We start from the raw sequence: 19743 nt of genomic DNA on the forward strand, positions 1-19743 counted from the left end.
AGAAAGCAGTACGTGAAGATCCAGTAACAATGGCGGCCATTCAAGTCAGAACAAACTTAACTTCGGAAAACCGACTTCCGCACATACGAATCGTCCGAGAATTGGCCGAGAGTTGGAACAATAAGATATCTACCATAAAAGGCATTAGTTTCGGCCCAAATCGTGATTCTTCGTGATTTATCGTAAAAATGATGTTTTTGACCAATGAGAGTGGTGGAAATTAATTAATTAATTCAATTAAAATGGATCGTTCTGCACATGCGTTGCGTTTCGCCCCTTTCCTTCTTACGCGAACCATTACTTAAATTGCGGACGGACGGTCGGTCGGTCGGACGTACGGTCACGTCATTACCAAAATTTCTCGGATGGGTAGATTACCACATTTTCTTACCCATGGTGCTCCACTACAAATTTCCATGACTAAAAACGTCCTCTTATTGCAATATGCTGAACAAACAGAGCCTTCCTCGTTTATTAATTGCATGTCTACACCCTGTGGCACTTTGGTGTTCCGAATGGGCATTTTTTGTATTATATTTCAAAAGAACTAATTTTTGCCTTCAGTTAAATCTGGTTTTTCTTGTTCTTTTTGTCAACGCGAAGTTTGTGAATCCAAGATGTGTATAAATTAAAAGGCTTCTTTTTTGCTTGGTATAGAATGAAAGGTAGTTTGCTAGTTGGTTTCTTCTAAAACAACAAGGCTAATTGTCCTCGTTTTCTAAAAGTTAAGTGGTCATAGAAAAACTTGAACAAGATAGTGACGCACTTCCCGAAGGAATGCAAACCCTGTCGGCATCTCGTCAGTATAATTCGCGAGTGCGAGCTACGATTGATACTCTCAGAGCGTATGACAATTTACATGATCCTTCCTATATCCAGCGAGTTTACACTTACCATCGATACATTTTTGACACTCGAGAAATTAAAAGAACTTTGGAGGGTGTTACGCCAAAACGTGAATGGTTGATAAAAGTAGCATCTGTAACAGTAACATCTATAAACCTGAAGAAGGCTGGTATGGCCAGCCGCAATATTGTTAAGAAAGAACAATACACGTTGTTCTGAATCAGCTTTGCAGTAGTCTCTGGACTTCTTGTTTTTGATAAAAGCTGCTTGAGTTAAGAAGTGGGCCGCAGTTTGCAGCCAGACGAACTCATAACGCCGCTATATTAACGCGAGCAAGACCTGTTACTCGAAGATCCTCTTAACTTTTCGCTCCGGAGCTGGATTTTGTTGCCGTATAGGTTTGTTGGATATCAGCAAAATGTTTTTAAATTTTTAAAATACCGATTTTTCAAACCTAAAAATCAGCAAAATAGACAATTGATAGAGACTTTCCCAGGGGTCCAGAGGCCCGTTTCTCGAAAGTCCCGGCAACTTTTCGGGCCCGAAATCAAATATTCAAATCGAAATATAAAGAGTAGGGGCACCGGTCCTGCCTTGCAAACTACTCCATTTTGTTTCATTAACTGATAGTTTTATCATGTTAGCGCTGATGCCCAACTATTAACCTCAATCTTTAATGTAAACGGAGACAGCTTACCGGGCCCGTTAATTATCGGGACTTTCGAGAAATGGGCCCCTGCAGGTTACTTGTGTTTTACTCGCTTCGGGGCCTTCCATCTCGAAGTCAGACATGGCAGACATCGTTTCAGGCGTTTTTTCATTTTTTTCCCCTTGTTATTTGACACCAGAAGAAAAATCGTGAACAAGGCCAAATATTTGTCTCGCATGTTCTTGTTTTACCTGTATTGTTCGCAACCTTGCTTCGGAAGAATTGCTTCGTCAAGTGTTCATTTGACTGAAAAGTTTTTTTAAATTATGTTTTCGTTTAAGTTTAAAATATGTTAAATATAATATGATGATTTTAATCTCCTTTTTCAAGCTTATGTGGGCGTTCTTCATTGTCTCTATTCCGCGCCAAACTTCTTCCGCTCTTTAATAAGTTTAATTTCTTATAACTGTCGCCAGCAAGTATGAATTCAGTTTATTTCTCCTTTCGAACTCATTATTTTCCTACATAGTGGTTTACGCGTTTCAATTAATTTTTAATAACACAGCATCACAAAGTTAGAAATGAAAACTGACGTTTCCTAGTCGCTTGATTAATAGCTTAAAAACGAAGGTGTCGAGCCAGTGTGTCTACTTCCTTGAACAAAAACAATCTCTGTTCAACTGACAATGGCGCCTTCACTTTGATCCTCTTCTCCATTCAGTGCATATTAGAATTGAAAACGGCTATTTTAAGCCGAAACTTATCCACAGTCGCAAAGAAACAGGACCCATGCATTTTGTACGTGTGAAGCAGGTTCTGGTGTTGATATTAATAAACTGACTTGATAATCTCTTAAATAATAATAATAATAATGATAATAATAATAATAATAATAATAATAATAATAAGGTTCTCATTTTTTTATGGATTATTTGACTTTATTTTGTGCTTGTTCATTTCACCGTTGAACGCAGTCAGTTGTTTATGAAAACTTAAAAACACAATGCGTGATAACTAGTTTTATTTCCTTAACTCTATACTACGCAATTTTGACATCCTATTTACTTTCTTAGTGGGTTCTCAATGAATTTGCCAAGAAATTTAGAGTTTGATGTTTTAGAAGGCAGTAATTAAGGCAGTTACCTACTATTAACCTGCATATTTTATGGACAATCGCATTTATTTGGATCCTGGTTAACAGAAATGGTTTAATTTTACCTTTATGCCAGATGCGTCGTATTTTGTTTTGACGCTATTAAAACAAAAGGAACGTCATCAATAGTTGCTATCGTTATTTAGTAAAATCCAACTAGTTGTCTATTATCAATGCAGCGTTCTGATTGGTTGAGCTACTACTAGGCTATATGTTATAGCCCACTAGTAGCGAAAAGCGTCGGCCTTAAAAACCAAAACAATGGCAGCTGAACTGCGTTTTGATAGTTAATTAAAGTTATTTTGTCTCGATATTTTTGACCAACTAGTTGGATTTTACTAAAACAATTATTCCTCTCGCCCTCATGGGCTATTGACTCAGAGCCCATTAGGACTCGAGGAATAATTGTTAACTAATATCCTTTGATGATATACAGAGTTGAGTTCACCTGGCCATGGCTGACTAGTTTGATCATGATGAGAAACGGAACGACAGTGGTATAAATGGTGGTTCGAACGGTATATGGGAATATAGGTGGCACAGTTGTCCTCCCGCAATAAACCAAACACAGACGAATCCCTTCTGAACTGTACAGACAACGTATCTTCCTCCCGCAATGAAGAACAATTTACCGAAGTGGGAATTTATTCTGTTGTTGAACGTTCATGGGATTATCACAATCGTTGCTTTGCTCGGGAGTTATTTCGTGCTAAGAGCGTTTCACAAATTTCGGAAACTGCGAACTGCTTCCAACAATATTCTGGTGAGTTTGTCTATCGCCGACGGCTTACTAGCGATTCCCTTGATTCTTGATATCATTCAGTTATGCCTTAAGTGTAATGTTGGGCATTGTCCACATATGCATATTCTTAAAGGAGTAGACGGAACTATCACCTTGTTCCTCCTTTCGGTCATCGTTCTTCATCTCAGCTTAATGAGTTCAAAACGTTTCATCGCCATCAAGTTCGCCTTAAGATACCAAGCCATAGTAACCAAACGCCGAGCACGGATCGTTTCCATCGCGATGTGGCTGTGGGCTTTGGTCGTTAATGTGGCTGTTCCAGAGGTTCTTCAGAAGACAACAGGGAAAGATTTCAGAAAATTTCACCGACAGATGAATACACATGAATGTAATACAACACACAATACAATCCAAGTGCACCCCATCAGATGGCATCTTGTATTCACCGCTGTGTCAATGTTTCTTGTCCCCTTGCTGATAATTTTATGCTCGTACACCTACATCTTCATTGTGTCCTACAAACAGAGACAACATGTCAGAGAGCAGGGCCGTGACATTCCAGGAATGCCCACCATCAAGCATCACATGAAAGGTGCCCACACTCTCGCCATTGTTGCAGCGGTGTGTCTACTCAGTATCATCGCTTTGCTGGTTGTGACATCCCTCCGAATCGTCTATGGCAAATCACTCGGGCGCCGCGATCAAACGCTAATGGAGAATATCGTCTACGACGTGGCCATGTTTTTGAATGCCGTATGCAACCCTCTTATCTACGGATGGAAAAATGAAGAATTTAGAAACGCTTTTCGTAAGATGCTGAAATGCTGCTAAGTGATCTTAGTGCGCAAACGTTGTTAGGCGTCTTAGGCTATACCTAGATTAACTGTATTCTTTTGTTTAAGGCAAATTGGCCAAGTATCAGGTACTAGACGATACCAAACTCCCTTTTGTAAGCCGCTGAGAATCGCTCTACCTGCTAAATTACTGGACTTAAATAACTTGCCCTACGCAGGAATTATATGGTGTCAAATTAGTATAGTGGCACGAATGTAACTTGTCAAATTTTATAACAAACGAATCCTTTTGCATGAGTGAAAAAAGAGACTAATTATATGTTCTATGACCAGATCTAGTGAAAAATAATTTTTGGAAGAGGCCCAGTGGAGAACATACACTGATACATTGCGAATTTGTCAAAATTTTTACTGTCGCCTGAGAAGTGAGAGGGATTTTTGATTAAGAACTTAGACTTAAGATCAAAGAACTATTGATACGGCTGGGGAAAGCCAACGGTGATTCCAGCATCCCGGCCCCATGCAGTCACCCTGTAACTCCCAAAAGTTGTAAAAGAAAAAGCTAAACAATTGCTTATGCCGATAACATGGTAAAGAAGTAAAATTTGCCCACAAAAGTTTAAAACGAATTTCAAACATTCTTACCAGTCTCTTGGTATTATGCGATGAATACGCTGCTTACGTTCCATTTACAAAAACAAATTACAACAACGTATGTATCGAGTAGGTACACGGCTCAAAGATCTGTTGGGAGCCGCGGGAAGGGTGTGACTCCCATATGAAAATGATGGAATATTCGCCTCCTCACTTAGAGTTGATCTTGGATTATGCATGGGACTAATATAACCGTAGAGGTATTACTGTGGATTGTCAGTAAAGAAATATTAAACTATGTAAAACAAACAACTGCTGGGAGAACAGTTGTGACCAAATCGCGAAAACAAGTGAGGTTTGTAATTTTTGCAACTTCCGTTAAAATTGTAAGATCGGCAGCGCCACTTTGAGGATTTGCTGCTATTTACATAACAAAGGGGAGCAAGTTGTGAAAATAGCAGAAGACTGATGAAAAATCGTGAAATTTGTAAATTTTGCAATTGCCGTTAAAATTTTAAAATCCCCAGCGCCGTTTCTCGTAAGCTCATCGCGAAAAATCGTTAATTTTTTAATTTTGTAGTTTTCCCAAGGTCATCGCGGAAGACCGTTAGGTTTGCAAATTTCGCAGTTTTCGCAAGGCTATTGTGAAAAATCGTAAATTTTGTAAATTTCGTAGCAGAGTTCAATCCTGAACGTGTGTCCCCGAGCAGGGTTTTCTTTGGCAAGCATTAAGAGGCAGTCTCCCTAAAAGCGTTCCACTCGATTTTGGACTCGAAAAAACTTTTGCCTTATAATTTTACCATCAATGCTACTATCCATCCTAATAACGAAATTGCCGTTAGAATGAGGAAATTATTTATTTTACTGCCATTCCCAGCATTTCATTGCTGGACGGCCGTTAGCTGCTAAAATATGCAAATTTTAGTCTCTTTTATACAGGTTTTTTAACGATCGTTCTAAAGTTCTTCGGGTCAAATCCTGGACTATTGGCACTCATTTGGAAGCATATTACTTCTTCTTACTGTTTCAATACCTTGAAAACAACTGGTCGTCTTTATTTCGCTAATCCAATTAAGAAAGTAAACGGTACGAAAAAATGCCTCAAAATCATCTGAAAATTCTCAAAAGTGGCACCTAAACTTGACCTAAAAACATGTTTTAGTTAAAGATTAATAGCTATTTTGTCAAGTTATGCAATAACACTTGTGGCACAACGCGATTCAGAATTCAAACTCAAATTTAGGCAAATGTTCAAAGTAAGATATGCCTCATTTTCCCACCAAAACTATATTAAAATTCCTTTTTTCCCTTTGCCAATGATATATATTGTTCAAAAATTAGTTCAGCAAGTAAAAGATACCTTTCCAAGCTTCATTTAATTTCCCACTGCCCCGAACATTAGTGTTTAAGTCTGTTATGTCAAGACGGAAAAATACCTTCTCAGAACCAAACCTCTTCTAGCTTAAAATGTGGTCCAGTCTGAAAAATCTGCATTGACCAGAAGTTACTCCAATCCATCATATTATAAAATCGAACGTTAGAAGAAAAGTAAATGTCCTACTGCTTAATTAAATATGCGTGAACAGGTCAGAAAATTCGCCCCATGTAAGGGTATCCGGATTCCGGAATCTGGAAAGTTTTTGCTCCGGAATCCGGGAAAATTTTGATATGGAATTCTGAATCCAGGGCTTTGGAATCCAGAATAGAGCTCAAGTACCCTGCTAAGGAATGAAATCTAGAATCCAAGTTCCACTGGGATTCCCTAACATGGGGCGATAGTACTGGGCTGTGGATGGCGAATTACTATTTTCCCCTTATTACCTTCCACTGATCAGGAGCCGCATTTGAACACTTTGTTAATGAAATTTCAGTTAGAAGGTTTCTTCCTTTTACTGACTGTTTCTTCCCATTAAGAGTGGTCCCTTTTTGTTTTCACGCTCCAAGAGACAGTCCAGAGTCCAAGGCTACCTTTGTATCGCAGGCAGTTAATAAAGAAGTTGGCACACGCAAATGATAAAGTTTCAAAATTAATTTCGAATCGAGTAATGGTGTCCTGACATTTGCGTACTTTTATCAGTTGGGAAAACCCGCGTGAACGTCCACACTTTATTTTTTTGTTACTTTCTGGAAAGTAACAAAAAAATAAAGTGTGGACGTTCACGCGGGTTTTCCCAACTGATAAAAGTACGCGAATGTCAGGACACCATTACTTCTCACCCTGAAACCTGTTATCCATTGATGTCTGAACTAAGTGAAGTAGAGTTAATACTCTCAAAAGATGGTAATCAAGTGGAACAGATGGTGATCTGCTTCCCCAAGAGGACTTCCCATACAAAAGTGACGTGGGTATTCGTTGTTTGCAGATTTGGTCTCACTTTGATTGTTTGGGACGGAAAGTAACTAAATATGCTCATTCAGGTATCGCTTAGGGCTGTGCATAAAGAAATTTGCAAAAAAAAAAAAAAAAAAGCCGTGACGCTGACCTCACAGAAATCTCCTTTAGGGGTTAGTTTAAGCTTGAGCCACACCCATAGTGGCCTCCCTTAGGGGTTTAAATAATAAATTATCAATTTTCCGACGAGCAGCCCCTCCACTTTTATGTGGGAGTCCTCCCGGGGATTACCCACAAATATCGGCATATAAACTCGGACGATTTTGGTGGCCACCTCGTTCTTTGCATAGAGGACCAAGAAAGGAATATTAGGACCAAGGACAGGCATTTAATCGGTTTGGAGACTGCGAAGATCGTATACCATCTATTTTAAAGGATGGGATCACGTACGTATAAAATCATAAAAATCATTTCTAATATCCTTATCACTAGTTACTTTATCTGTGATAAGATAACGACAAAAGGGCCAATCGGTATTGTCGTAATCGTAATTTCAAGTTCAGACAATGATAAACTCAGTAGTCCACTCATTTTTTTTATTTAGAAATATGCGGGAAGTGAAGATCCAAACATAATGAAGTTATGGAGAAAAGTAGGAAGTGGCTTTAAGTCAAATATCCTGATATTAATCACTGTTGCACTATGGCATAACGTTACACAATCAGCGGATGCACTTGCACATTTGATATCATTTATAAGCTGACGGATTTGAATATCACAAGATAAACGCGTGAAACAGAAAGTAATAAGCGCATCCTTTGCATATCTAAACCTATCTTTAACTGAAGTTAAATTGTCAAAATCGTGATTACCTGCCTTTAGGCATATTACTGAGGGTACTCATGACAATTGTTTGGTACCATGGAGAATTCACCGACAGAATTTTCTATTGAAGCCCAACACGGACAAACATCTCTGAATTCGAATCAGTAGTGAATCAGTAGAGGTGAGAACTGACGCGTGAATCCGGTATTGTCAAAGGTTTCCCCAGCATGAACATTTCTCCAGGTCGAGACCCCTACACTGTTTTTACGTCTTTTCTCGTCTCACGTCTTGTTAGCTGTCATTACCCTGTTCTTACAGACCCTTGCATTCTACCACTTTAATGATGTAAAAATACATACATCTGAACAACAGCTGAAGGATCTAGGATCACATTTTCAAAAATCGGCCTTTGGACCCTCTGTGTGGATCCAAATTCATGTTGATATCGATTTTACTAAATTAGGCGCCACCGCGTTTATCATTTCGTTTTTGCGACTCCGGTGCGGCGCTCATTTGATACATCAGCCCACCGCGGACAGTGTTGTTGAGCCACTCAGGGAGGATCTTATTGCTTTTATGTCTGCATACCGAGATGCTATGACAAAGAATATAAGGACTCAAATACTTCACAAATCTTATGAAAAAAAATACAAAAACAAAAACAAAAAACGAGCGAGATTGCATGCGAGTAAACGAAGATCGGGTACAAATTTCCCTAAAATAGACGATCAGATTTGTGATCTAGGGCCGGTAGATTTATACATCTAAAAATTTATACTAATATCAAATTCATAAAGGTGTCCGGATACTAACTTAATTCAATGTACATTTCACCGCTGATTTCATTTTTTTAAGGGCAAATAACAATTTACTTGATAAGAATTTATAAGTACGAGACTTATTGTGGCGTAGACGTGATTAGCAGGTTGTTGATTTTACTTCTTTGAACTCCAGCAGAAACCCATAAGGGGTTGAAACGTGTAACTCGCGTTCAATGCTCGTGAATATTCGTTTTGACCATATTTGGAAACCTTAGTGACGGATACCCATTTTCAACAAAATGGCTACTGCGCGATCACCATGCAGATGTTTTAAGACAAGAGTTCTGCATTTCAAGGTTAAAAATACACCGTTAAAAGACAAAAAATGGAAAGAGAACGTTCAAAAGAATGCTCAGCTTTCTTTTTGTGGAGAAAGGGAAGCTTTTCATCAAGAAATCGTCCTTCGAGGAATTCAACCTTGTTTTCTTTACGGCGGAGCCCATTGTCTGCTTTGAAATGCAACCAAGTCAGCGAAGTTTTTGCTGAATTTTCAGGTACATTTTGCACTCTATGGCCAAGACAATTACGTTTTTGAAAGGGAATTTATGTATTTTTAAATGTTTCATAGACGTTTTATAAATTTTTCTCTTCGGCGCTAAAGAAAAATTATAAAATGTGCCCCGATTAATTGAGATGGATTTTGAGTTGAATTTTGCCATGTGCTTAGCCGATTTCACTTGCGTGAACGGATCCACGATCCAGATAGTGTTTTCCGAATTGCTTTAAAGGATTAACTTTTTGGACTTTGAATAAAAATTTTCAAGAAACGGCTTCTCTGTCTATTGTTTTGAGTTTGTTCATTCATAAAATTAGCTCAAACACGATCGTGACTACAACATCTAAGTGTAATTTAAGCTTTTAAAATGCTTCTCACATTCATTACAAGCATCACTTTTTGCGAAGATGTCAGGTTCAGGTTTTGGACACTTTTCGATAAGCAGCCAATGAATTTTATTCGAAAATATTTTTCACAGTTTATTCTTGACTTTTAACATAAGAATTTTAAAAGCCTATTTGCAGTATAAGTTTACTGTGCAGAGGGTCAACGAGGCATCGTATTTTGAAGTGACAACTTCAAGAAGTTGCGAGGCCGTCAATAGGTTTCATAATGTTACGTTTGGCCCGGGTGGTAAGGCAATAATATCCTGCTCAGTGTTTCAGTAATATTCCTGGTTTTAACCTTTGAAAGCTTTCTCGGCTTTCGGGAGTTTTTCTCCCGTTTGTCGGCCATTTTTTTAAGCGGGCGCGGGAACCTGAAGGAAAATTACGTCACGTTGTTTACGAAGTTTGATTGGTCAGTTCTCTCTTCTTCTCGTTCCAAATATGGTACTTTCTAAAATGAATAATCACGAGCATCGGACAAAGCAAACATATGAGAGTTACACGTTTCAACCCCTTATGGGTTTCTGACTCCAGTCCATATTTTCTTAATTTTTTTTTCAAGGACTACCGTGTACCATCATCCCATATATATAGTGTAAAGGTGAATGTGTGAATGACCTTCTCGCTGCAAAATGTAAATACTTCCACCTGTCACTAGACAGGAGAAACATGGTTCTCGTTATAAATGCATCAGTCAATTCCAGCTGCGCCCAGCGCCCTCCCGGGCTGACCCCCGGGCATTAGCATTTTTTTGCCTTGGATGGCAAATTCTCGGGGGTGGGGACTCTTGAGCTGTCAAATCCGCCGGGGTGGGGACGAAAAAAGAGGGCAAATGCCCCGTCCTCCGTAAACACTGCAACATTTTTCATTGATCGCATAGTCGAATAGTGCCGTTTTAAGCATTTTAATGTGAATTTTTTGTTTCAGTTAACTTCTTCCTTTTTAATAGCGCTATGATTCTAATTAAGACTTCACGCCGCAACGACATGCACCAGTTTATAATTTTGGTATTGATGTAAAATTATTGCCATTAAAATAATAGAGCGCTGTCAAGTTATATGTTATGAATAGTTTTATAAATATGAAAGGATGTTCTTCAAATAATATCAACAGAAATTTGATTCAATAACCAAAAAACGTTGATTCACGTCGATAGCTCCCGATTTCGCTATGTAATTCTGGATGGATAAGCAATGAAGAAATACATGCATAAAATCAAAAACATGCCTTTACAAACCTCTTCAATTTTTCCTGTCCTTGACAGATGTGCCAATCTGCTTTCTTTCCCAGTAAAATGTTCTGTGTAGTTATTTTCTGATAGGAAACCGCGTGCGTGTCAAAAGCTCAGGAATGGCCCCGGGGTTGGTAAATGCCCGGCCCCCCGTCAGCACAAAATTTGCAAATGCCCCATACTCGGGACTGACAAGGCGGGCAAATGCCCCGCAGTAGCCCGGGGAGGGGGTGCTGGGCGCAGCTGGAATTGACTAATGCATAATGTTATCTGTAAAACAAAAATGTTCGTTAGAACGCGATAGAAGTCGTTCCAGTTGTTCAGACTGTGGGGGCGACCCTCCGAGGGACGCGAGTAAAAAAAGGGCGACGGGGTGGGGTAGGGAGTAATGCGTATTTTTCCTGACCCACTCTACCTGCACTCTACTAACAAAGGCCAACTACCGGGAGTCGAACAAAGGACGGCCGGCCGAGACTATTAATACGCGAAGGTTAGTGGAAAAGTAAACTTAATCTTCTATAACCTTAACCTATTTCCGATTTTTCTTGTTGATAAAGTAAAAAAAAAAAATAACAAAGAAAAATTGTCATTTTTAAGATCATGATGAATTTTTTTACTATCACAGCGGCCGGTGTCACGCAATGCGAATTCAGCATCAATATGCAAATTTAAGTCGAATCCTTCAATTCTGAATCGCGTTGTGTCACAAGTCTTATTTCACAACTTGACAAAATAGCTCTTTTAACTTTAACTAAAACATTTTTTTAGGTCTAGTTTAGGTGCCACTTTTGAGAATTTTGTGATGTTTTTGAGGCATTTATTCCTGCATTCCGACCAGTTTTTGCTGATTAGAGAAAGATAATGCCTAAATGGCATCGGAACAGTAAGAAGAAGTAATATGCTTCCAAATGAGTGAGAATAGGTTAGGATTTGATGACCCGAAGTACTTTTAAACGATCGTTAAAAAACCTGTAAAACGGAACCTAAAATTTGCATATTTTAGCCGGTAACGGTCGTCCAGCATTGAAATGCTGGGAATGGCGGTAAAATAAACAATTTCCTCATTCTAACGGCAGTTTCGTTATTAGGATGGATAGTAGTGTTGATGATAAAAATATAAGGCGAAAGTTTTTTCGAGTCCAAAATCGAGTGGAACGCATTTAGGGAGACTGCCTCTTAAATTAGAAGAGTGGAAAAATGAGATCGTATTTTTTTTAAAAATCTAACCGAAAAAAAAAATTATATATTTCGGTAAATCTGAATCCGAGGAGATTATGGTCGCCCATGTGGGCCGCCATTTTGGATGACGTCACAGGTCTGTAGCAGCACATTAAATCTAATAAAACGCTGTAATGGAAAGAAACCCAATCGGGAATTTAAATTCCCTTTGGTATCACGTTGGATACGAGTTTGCTTTTCCGCCGGTCGGGGTGTTAATAGTTGATTACCATTTGTGATTTATTTAATGATGTGTGTCGTTTTACCAAACTATGGGAAAAGATCGAAAAAGCGGCTTGCTATCATCTTACTAGTGCAAATTCGGTCTCCGAGAGGTCAACACCTCGAACTAATTATCGTTTCGTCCAGTCGGGTTCGAGCCTTCTCATGCCTGGTTGTCACGGCATTAGACAAGAAAATTTGCTACACCTTTCTCTCTCATCACCTAGGGCTACAGATGGGCACTGGAGGTTAACTTTGCCATGGCGTTTCTACTTAATCCTTATATCTAAATTTTGGAAACCATTGCTTGTGATTTATCCCCGGGGGTTACTCCCTGTAGTGGCCTTAATAGGGGGGTCCGCTCGAACGGGGTACCTTTTTCAAGCTTCAGGTATATAAAAGGGTAGGGATTTCACCTGGCTAGTTGAAGTGTATAAAAGGATAGGGAAATCTGTCATTTCGGCCGCTAAAAGTACCCAAAAGGGCTAACAGACATACATTTTTTGGCTGTGAAGAAGTCAAGAAAACTCCCCGGCTTAGTTATTTTTTCAAAATTAAGGACAGGGCATTAACAGTGGTTCAAAGCAATGCTGCGTCTGAACTAGGTATGTAAAAGGGGTACCATTTGTCAGTAGAAGGGTATACGAAAGGCGTACCTTTTGTGTCAAAAATAGAATATGTGGTAATGAAAGGTTAAGGCGTTTGACCTCGGGGCGGAGCCTCTTCGCATAAAAATTTGTTGAGTGTGCCCCGGGTGGGGGCATTGATCAGTCCGCTGCCGGACAGCTGGTCGATATCAAGAAGCTAAGGTATTGTCTTTTTCCAAGACAGAGCTGAATTACTTGAAGAATATATAGATTTAGCCAGGGCTAAAAGCGAAGTTCTCGATAATATTTATGGTTTGTTCAAACCAAATATAAAATGGAGTAATGCTAAGCGGCGAAGGCAACGCCGGAAAACAGTGAAAAAACAACAATATGTCTATGTAGCAAAAAAGCAACTCACTTTTTTTGTACATTTCTTTGCCGTTGTTTTGCACGACTACAACGTGAAACTTCCACAAACTTCTTAGTCAGACACGTTGTCGCACGTGTTCTCGTTCTTTTTCTTTTTTCAGTGCCTCTCATTTTCACCTTGCATTCGTGGCCGCTAGCATTTCTCATTTTCTTATCTCACCGCCGCTACGAAATTTTCATGTTGTTCTTCCAACAAAAAAATGTCTTGTTTTTTATCTCTCGCTCTAGATCTCTGTCGCCATTCTTCTTGATTGAGCTTCGCTGGCCTGCCGCCTACTTTCTCTAGCTCTACATTCCAAATTTGTGGACGTGACAAGTAATCTAAGCTTAATACTTTAGACAACACGGATACAGAAACAATTCCGCTTTCCGTTTTCGTCTTTATTGACTCTTTAGTTGTCTTTGCTTTACAGACTGCGGGTGGCTATGCGATTTCCCGCCAAAATAACCTTGAGTTGCATTTGGGTTGCCATAACTGTTGATTGAGTTATTTTACATTGGTATGCCTGTTATTGTTACATTGGACGTACGGTCACGTGATACCCAAGATTTCTCGGACGGGTAGATTACCACATTTTCTTACCCATGGTGCTCCGCTGCGGGCGCTTCTCGCGCGAGAGCTCCGCTTCAAATTTTGTATCCAGCTCTTATCTTTACCAAAAATAACTGCTTTCCATGACTAAAAACGTCCTCTTATTTCAATATGCTGAACAAACAGAGCCTTCCTCGTTTATTAATTGCATGTCTACACCCTGTGGCACTTTGTTTTTTGTGAATGGGCGTTTCTTGAAATATATTTTACAAGAACTAATTTTTGCGATGAGTTGAACCTGGTTTTTCTTGTTCTTTTCCTCAACGTTTTGTGAATTCAAGATGTGCATAAATTAAAAGGCTTCTTTTTTACAAATTTTCATCAAAACCTGGTATAGAATGAAAGTTAGTTTGCTAGCTGGTTTCTTCTAAAACAAAACGACTACTTGTCCTCGTTTTGTGAAAGTCAAGTAGTCATAGAAAAACTCGTACCAGATAGTGGCGCACTTCCCGAAGGAATGCAAACCCTGCAGGCATCTCGTCAGTATAATTCGCGAGTGTGAGCTACGATTGATGCTTTCAGGGCGTATGACAATTAACATGACCCTTGCTATATCTAGCGAGTTTACACTTACCATCGATACATTTTTCAAACCTAAAAATCAGCAAACTAGACACCTTCAATAGCAAATTAAAACATTACTTCTAGTTTATAGAGACTTCCCCTGGGGTCCAGAGGCCCGTTTCTCGAAAGTCCCGGTAACTTTTCGCCTGAAATCAAATATTCAAATCGAATTATAAAGAATAGGAGCGTCTGTCCTGGCTTGCAAACTACTCCATTTTGTTTCATTAACTGATAGTTTTATCATGTTAGATGCAAACTATTGAAACCTCAATCTTTAATGTAAACGGAGACAGCTTACCGGGCCCGTTAATTATGGGGACTTTCGACTTTCTTTTTGGGCTCTTGGTCGGATGTTTCTTTGTTTCTATTTTTGCTAATTGTTCGCACCTTTATTGACCAAACGAACGCCCTGCATCAAGTTTTTCCTATTAATAGTGTGCACAATGGAGGTAAAAATTTCGCGCGTCTTTTTTTAAAGTGATGAATAGGTTTTGACTGTAAATACCCGCAAATGGCTGTAAGTATCCAGAAATGGTTACATAGTAAATATCTACACTCTGATAAACTTGTTGGGATAACTAATAAAGCAACATCTTGAATTTCGTTATTTTATGCGTATGTATATGTCTGGTATTAAATTTCGCGATTTTTCCCAAATCGCGAAAATAGCGAAATTTAATTCTCGCGAGAGTAAAAAGGTAGTGTATGGCAAAAGTTGGCTACTTCGAACTCTCAATGCTTTTAAGAAATTCGTTTTCTTCTTATCCTTTTGATTAACATGTCAAACAGTGGAGCAAACCTTGTCCGATAACAGCAATTAAACGATCTTGTGTTATGCGCAAACCAATCAGAACTAGTCCGGCCAGTTGGTTTTGTCTGCACGTATGCGTCTGTGTTAAAAAGGACTCCGCGTAGTTGAGAGGCAGCGTGCAAGCAAGCGGGAAAAAAATAAAAAAGAATGTATCGAACTAACTACTAACTGGTTTAACTACGAATAGAAGAATAGTTGTCATTTTGTTGTTGTGTGGATTTTGTGGGCCGCGTGTTGATTCTGACCTTTTGCATACAGCTGACAGTTCTTAACCCCATTACGATTCAAATAAAAGTCGGATGAGCATAATTTAAAAAGGAAAAACACATCGCACGATCTGCTGGTCTTGTTGCTATAATTAAGTTTTTAAAACCAGCATTGAAGTCCGAAAACACATCATGGCCAGCAATTTGTCTTTTAACTAGGAAAAATTTGGACTAAACGAAACGCATTGCCCTGCTCAAAACCTCAGCACGGCGAAGGAAAAAGTAATTATAATTTCAGTTATGAGTATTCGTCTCATCTCGACTGTCGCCGCCGTCTTCGGTAGCTATCTTGTGATTAGAGCCTTTCACAAATTTCATAGTCTTCGAACTGCTTCTAACGTTGTTCTGGTAAGTTTGTCAACCGATGACGGTTTACTGGCGATTCCTTTGATTTTCGGCATCGTCCAAATGAGTCTTAGAATGTTTAACGGCTCTAATGCTGAGTGTAGCTCCGGTCCTCTTGGAAAAATAGCTGTCATATCCAGCTTTTTTCGTCGTTTACTCGAAAATCCCGCTGAAATTCATTTCTGTTTTTATAAACTAAATTTCAAGGTAAAGGAAGCTTTTGGGCAGTGATAATGAGCGTTCTATTCAGTACAATGTTTAGGTAAGATAAAGATGAACTACAAAAAATTTCCAAGAACTTAAGACTGCAAGCAGTTTTTCAAAAAGAAGTGATGTTATTTACAAAAGATGTGATGGTCGATCTGAGTTGATGTAGCTCTTATCCATATTAGCAAATACAGTGTGCCGAACACATAGTTAACACAAAATCTAATTATCGGATTATCTTGCTTTTCCTAGAAAAGAAACTTAAATAAAAACGAATACCAAAAACTGTAAGGAAAAAACGGTATTGATACATCTCCCCAGGATACAGTAAAACAAAAATTATCTGCCGTAAACGAGCGAGGCACAAAATAGATTCCAGTTCTCGACCGAGAAAAACTTTCACATGAGATCGAGGTCAAATGGGCCAGCCAGCCAGTCCAAGATTTCGTCCAAACCGTGAAATCATATGGCATCCAGAACGTTGCCTACCCGAATCCCGCGGGAAAAGAAAAACGACTCTAATAGTATGCGGTCTCCTAATTCCTCAAACCGGAAATAAACACTTTCCCGTTAAGCAGAATGATGTACTAATTTTAAGCACCTTCTGTACGCTTCAAACAGATCGCCGCTGAGTGATCTAAGGGTCCTATTTTTGTAGAAAGTCTCTGGTAAATATCCTTATGAAAGGAACTGCCCGTGGGTTCTGAAAAAAAAAGGGGCAAACTAAGTTTTGCAGCCATGTTTGGGTGTTTGCCAATTTTTCCTGTTTGGTCGCCTCTTTTCTTTACATGAACACCTGTAGAAATGTGGGCGTTCTTTCTATTCCGCTCCAAACGTCTTCCGCTCTTTAATAAGTTTAATTTCTTATAAATGTCGCCAGTAAGTATGAATTCAATTTTTTTCTCCTTCCGAATTCATTATTTTCCTACATGGTGGTTTACGCATTTCAATTGATTTTTAATAACACAGCATCATAAAGTTAGAAATAAAAACTGACGTTTCGTAGTCGCTTGATTAATGGCTCAAAAACGAAGGTGTCGAGCCGGTGTGTCTACTTTGATGAATAAAAACAATTTCCGTTCAGCTGACAATGGCGCCTTCACTTTGATCCTCTTCTCCATTCAGTGCATATTAGAATTTAAAACGGCTATTTTAAGCCGAAACTTATCCACAGTCGCAAAGAAACAGGACCCATGAATTTTTTACGCGTGAAGCAGGTTCTGATGTTGATATTAATAAACTGACTTGATAGTCTCCTGAATAATAATAATAATAATAATAATAATAATAATAACAATGATAACATTAGTAATATTAATAATAATGATTATTATTATTTTAGTAATAATAGTAATGATAATATTAATTCAAAGGAGTATTTAGGAGAGGTTTTTAGCTCTGTTAATGAGCTGGCACTTCCTACATGTTCGCCTGTTCCTTGTATTTTATACTCAATAAGACGCACTTACTAGTTTATGAAACTTTCAAAGCCTGCTGTTACAACTACTTTTTAATAAGTTACGAGTACTTTTTATTGAGAGTGCCACAGATCTTTTGTTTTTCTTTCTAGGCCAAATATAAGGTTCTTTTTTATGAATTATTTGACTTTGTGCTTGTTCATTTCCCCGTTGAAAGCAGTCAGTTGTTTAATAAAACTTAGAACACAATGCGGGATAAATATTTTTATTTCCTTAACTCTATACTACGCAGTTTTGACATGTTATTTACTTTCTTATTGGATTCTCAATAAATTTGCGAAGAAATTTAGAGTTTGACGTTTTAGAAGGCAGTAATTAAGGCAGTTACCTGACATTAACCTGCATATTTTATGGACAATCGCGTTTATTTGGATTTTGGTTGACAGAAATGGTTTACTTTTACCTTTATTGCAGATGGTCGTATTAGTTTTGACGCTATTAAAACAAAAGGAACATCATCAATAGTTGCAATCGTTATTTAGTAAAATCCAACTAGAGGTCTATTATCAATGCTGCGTTCTGATTGGTTGAGCTACTAGTAGGTTATGTAGACTCGAGAAATAATTGTTAACTAATACCCTTTGATCATATATATACAGAGTTGAGTTCACCTGGCTATGGCTGACTAGTTTAATTATGATGAGAAACGGAACAACAGTGGTATAAGTAAGTGTTTCGAACTGTATATAGGAACATAGGTGGCACAATTTTCCTCCCGCAATTTACCAAACATAGAGACAACGTATCTCCCTCCTGCAATGAAGAACTATCCCTTACCGAAGTGGGAATTTATTCTATTTTTGATCGTTCATGGAATTATCACAATCATTGCTTTGCTCGGGAGTTATCTCGTGCTTAGATCGTTTCATAAATTTCGGAACCTGCGAACTGCTTCCAACAACATTCTGGTGAGTTTGTCTATCGCCGACGGCTTACTAGCGATTCCCTTGATTCTTGATATCATTCAGTTATGCATTAAGTATAGTAATGTTGGGCAACGTCCACATATGCATATGCATATTCTTAAAGAAGTAGACGGAACTATCACCTTGTTCCTCCTTTCGGTCATCGTTCTCCATCTCAGCTTAATGAGTTCAGAACGTTTCATCGCCATCAAGTTCGCCTTAAGATACCAAGCCATAGTAACCAAACGCCGAGCACGGATCGTTTCCATCGCGATGTGGCTGTGGGCTCTGGTCGTTAATGTGGCTGTTCCAGAGGTTCTTCAGAAGACAACAGGCAAGGATCACAGAAAATATCAGCGACATATGAATACACATGAATGTAATACAACACACAATACAAACCAAGTGCACCCTACCAGATGGCATCTTGTATTCACTGCTACGTCAATGTTTCTTGTCCCCTTCCTGATCATTTTATGCTCGCACACCTACATCTTCATAGTGTCCTACAAACAGAGACAATTTGTCAGAGGACAGGACCGCGACGTCACCGGAATGCCCACCATCAAGCATCACTTGAAAGGTGCCCACACTCTCGCCATTGTTGTAGCGCTGTGTCTACTCAGTATCATCGCTTTGCTGGTTGTGACAACCCTCCGAGTCTTCCGTGGCAAATCACTCGGGGGCCGCGACCATCAAATGTTCAGACTACACAAGATCGTCTACGACGTGGCCATGTTTTTGAATGCCATATGCAACCCTCTTATCTATGGGTGGAAAAATGAAGAATTTAGAAACGCTTTTCGTAAGATGCTGAAATGCTGCTAAGTGAGCTTAGTGCGCGAACGTTGTTTACTTTTAACAGGCGTCCTAGGCCATACCCAAGGTTAACTGTATTATTTTATTTAAGGCAAATTGGCCGAATATCAGGTACCAGGCGATACCAAACTCCCTTTTGTAAGCCACTGAGAACAGCTCAAGAGGTTTGTACCTGCTAAATTACTGGACTCGAGTAAAGAGCCGTACGCAGGAACTATATGGCGTCAAATGCGGCTTATTAATTTCATGTATGATAATAATATAGTGGCACGAATGTCAAATTTTATAACAAAAGTTTCTTTTTGAGTTAAAAATGAAACTGATTATATGTTTTATGATCAGATCTAGTGAAAAAAAATACTTTTGAAAGAGGCCCAGTGGAGGACACTCACTGATACATTGAGAATTTTTCAAAATTTTTATCGTCGGCT

At 38.9% G+C, this 19743-nt stretch overlaps 2 protein-coding genes across 2 annotated transcripts; both read left to right on the top strand.

Annotated features, from left to right (window-relative positions):
* The first annotated feature begins 3264 nt into the window (after positions 1-3264).
* LOC140925977 (adrenocorticotropic hormone receptor-like) lies at positions 3265-4221 on the top strand. Its single transcript, XM_073375794.1, has one exon. The coding sequence runs from the start codon at positions 3265-3267 to the stop codon at positions 4219-4221; it is 957 nt and encodes a 318-aa protein (XP_073231895.1).
* Positions 4222-18601: 14380 nt separating this feature from the next.
* Positions 18602-19321, top strand: LOC140925978 (adenosine receptor A2b-like). The gene has a single exon (XM_073375795.1). The coding sequence runs from the start codon at positions 18602-18604 to the stop codon at positions 19319-19321; it is 720 nt and encodes a 239-aa protein (XP_073231896.1).
* The last annotated feature ends 422 nt before the right edge of the window (positions 19322-19743 follow it).

Source organism: Porites lutea, chromosome 2 (genome assembly GCF_958299795.1).
Source record: "Porites lutea chromosome 2, jaPorLute2.1, whole genome shotgun sequence".
Taxonomy (NCBI): domain Eukaryota; kingdom Metazoa; phylum Cnidaria; class Anthozoa; order Scleractinia; family Poritidae; genus Porites; species Porites lutea.

What these genes read in the sequence shown, in the direction of transcription:
- LOC140925977 (XM_073375794.1), top strand. Translation starts at nt 3,265, where the DNA reads ATGAAGAACAATTTACCGAAGTGGGAATTTATTCTGTTGTTGAACGTT.
- LOC140925978 (XM_073375795.1), top strand. Translation starts at nt 18,602, where the DNA reads ATGCATATTCTTAAAGAAGTAGACGGAACTATCACCTTGTTCCTCCTT.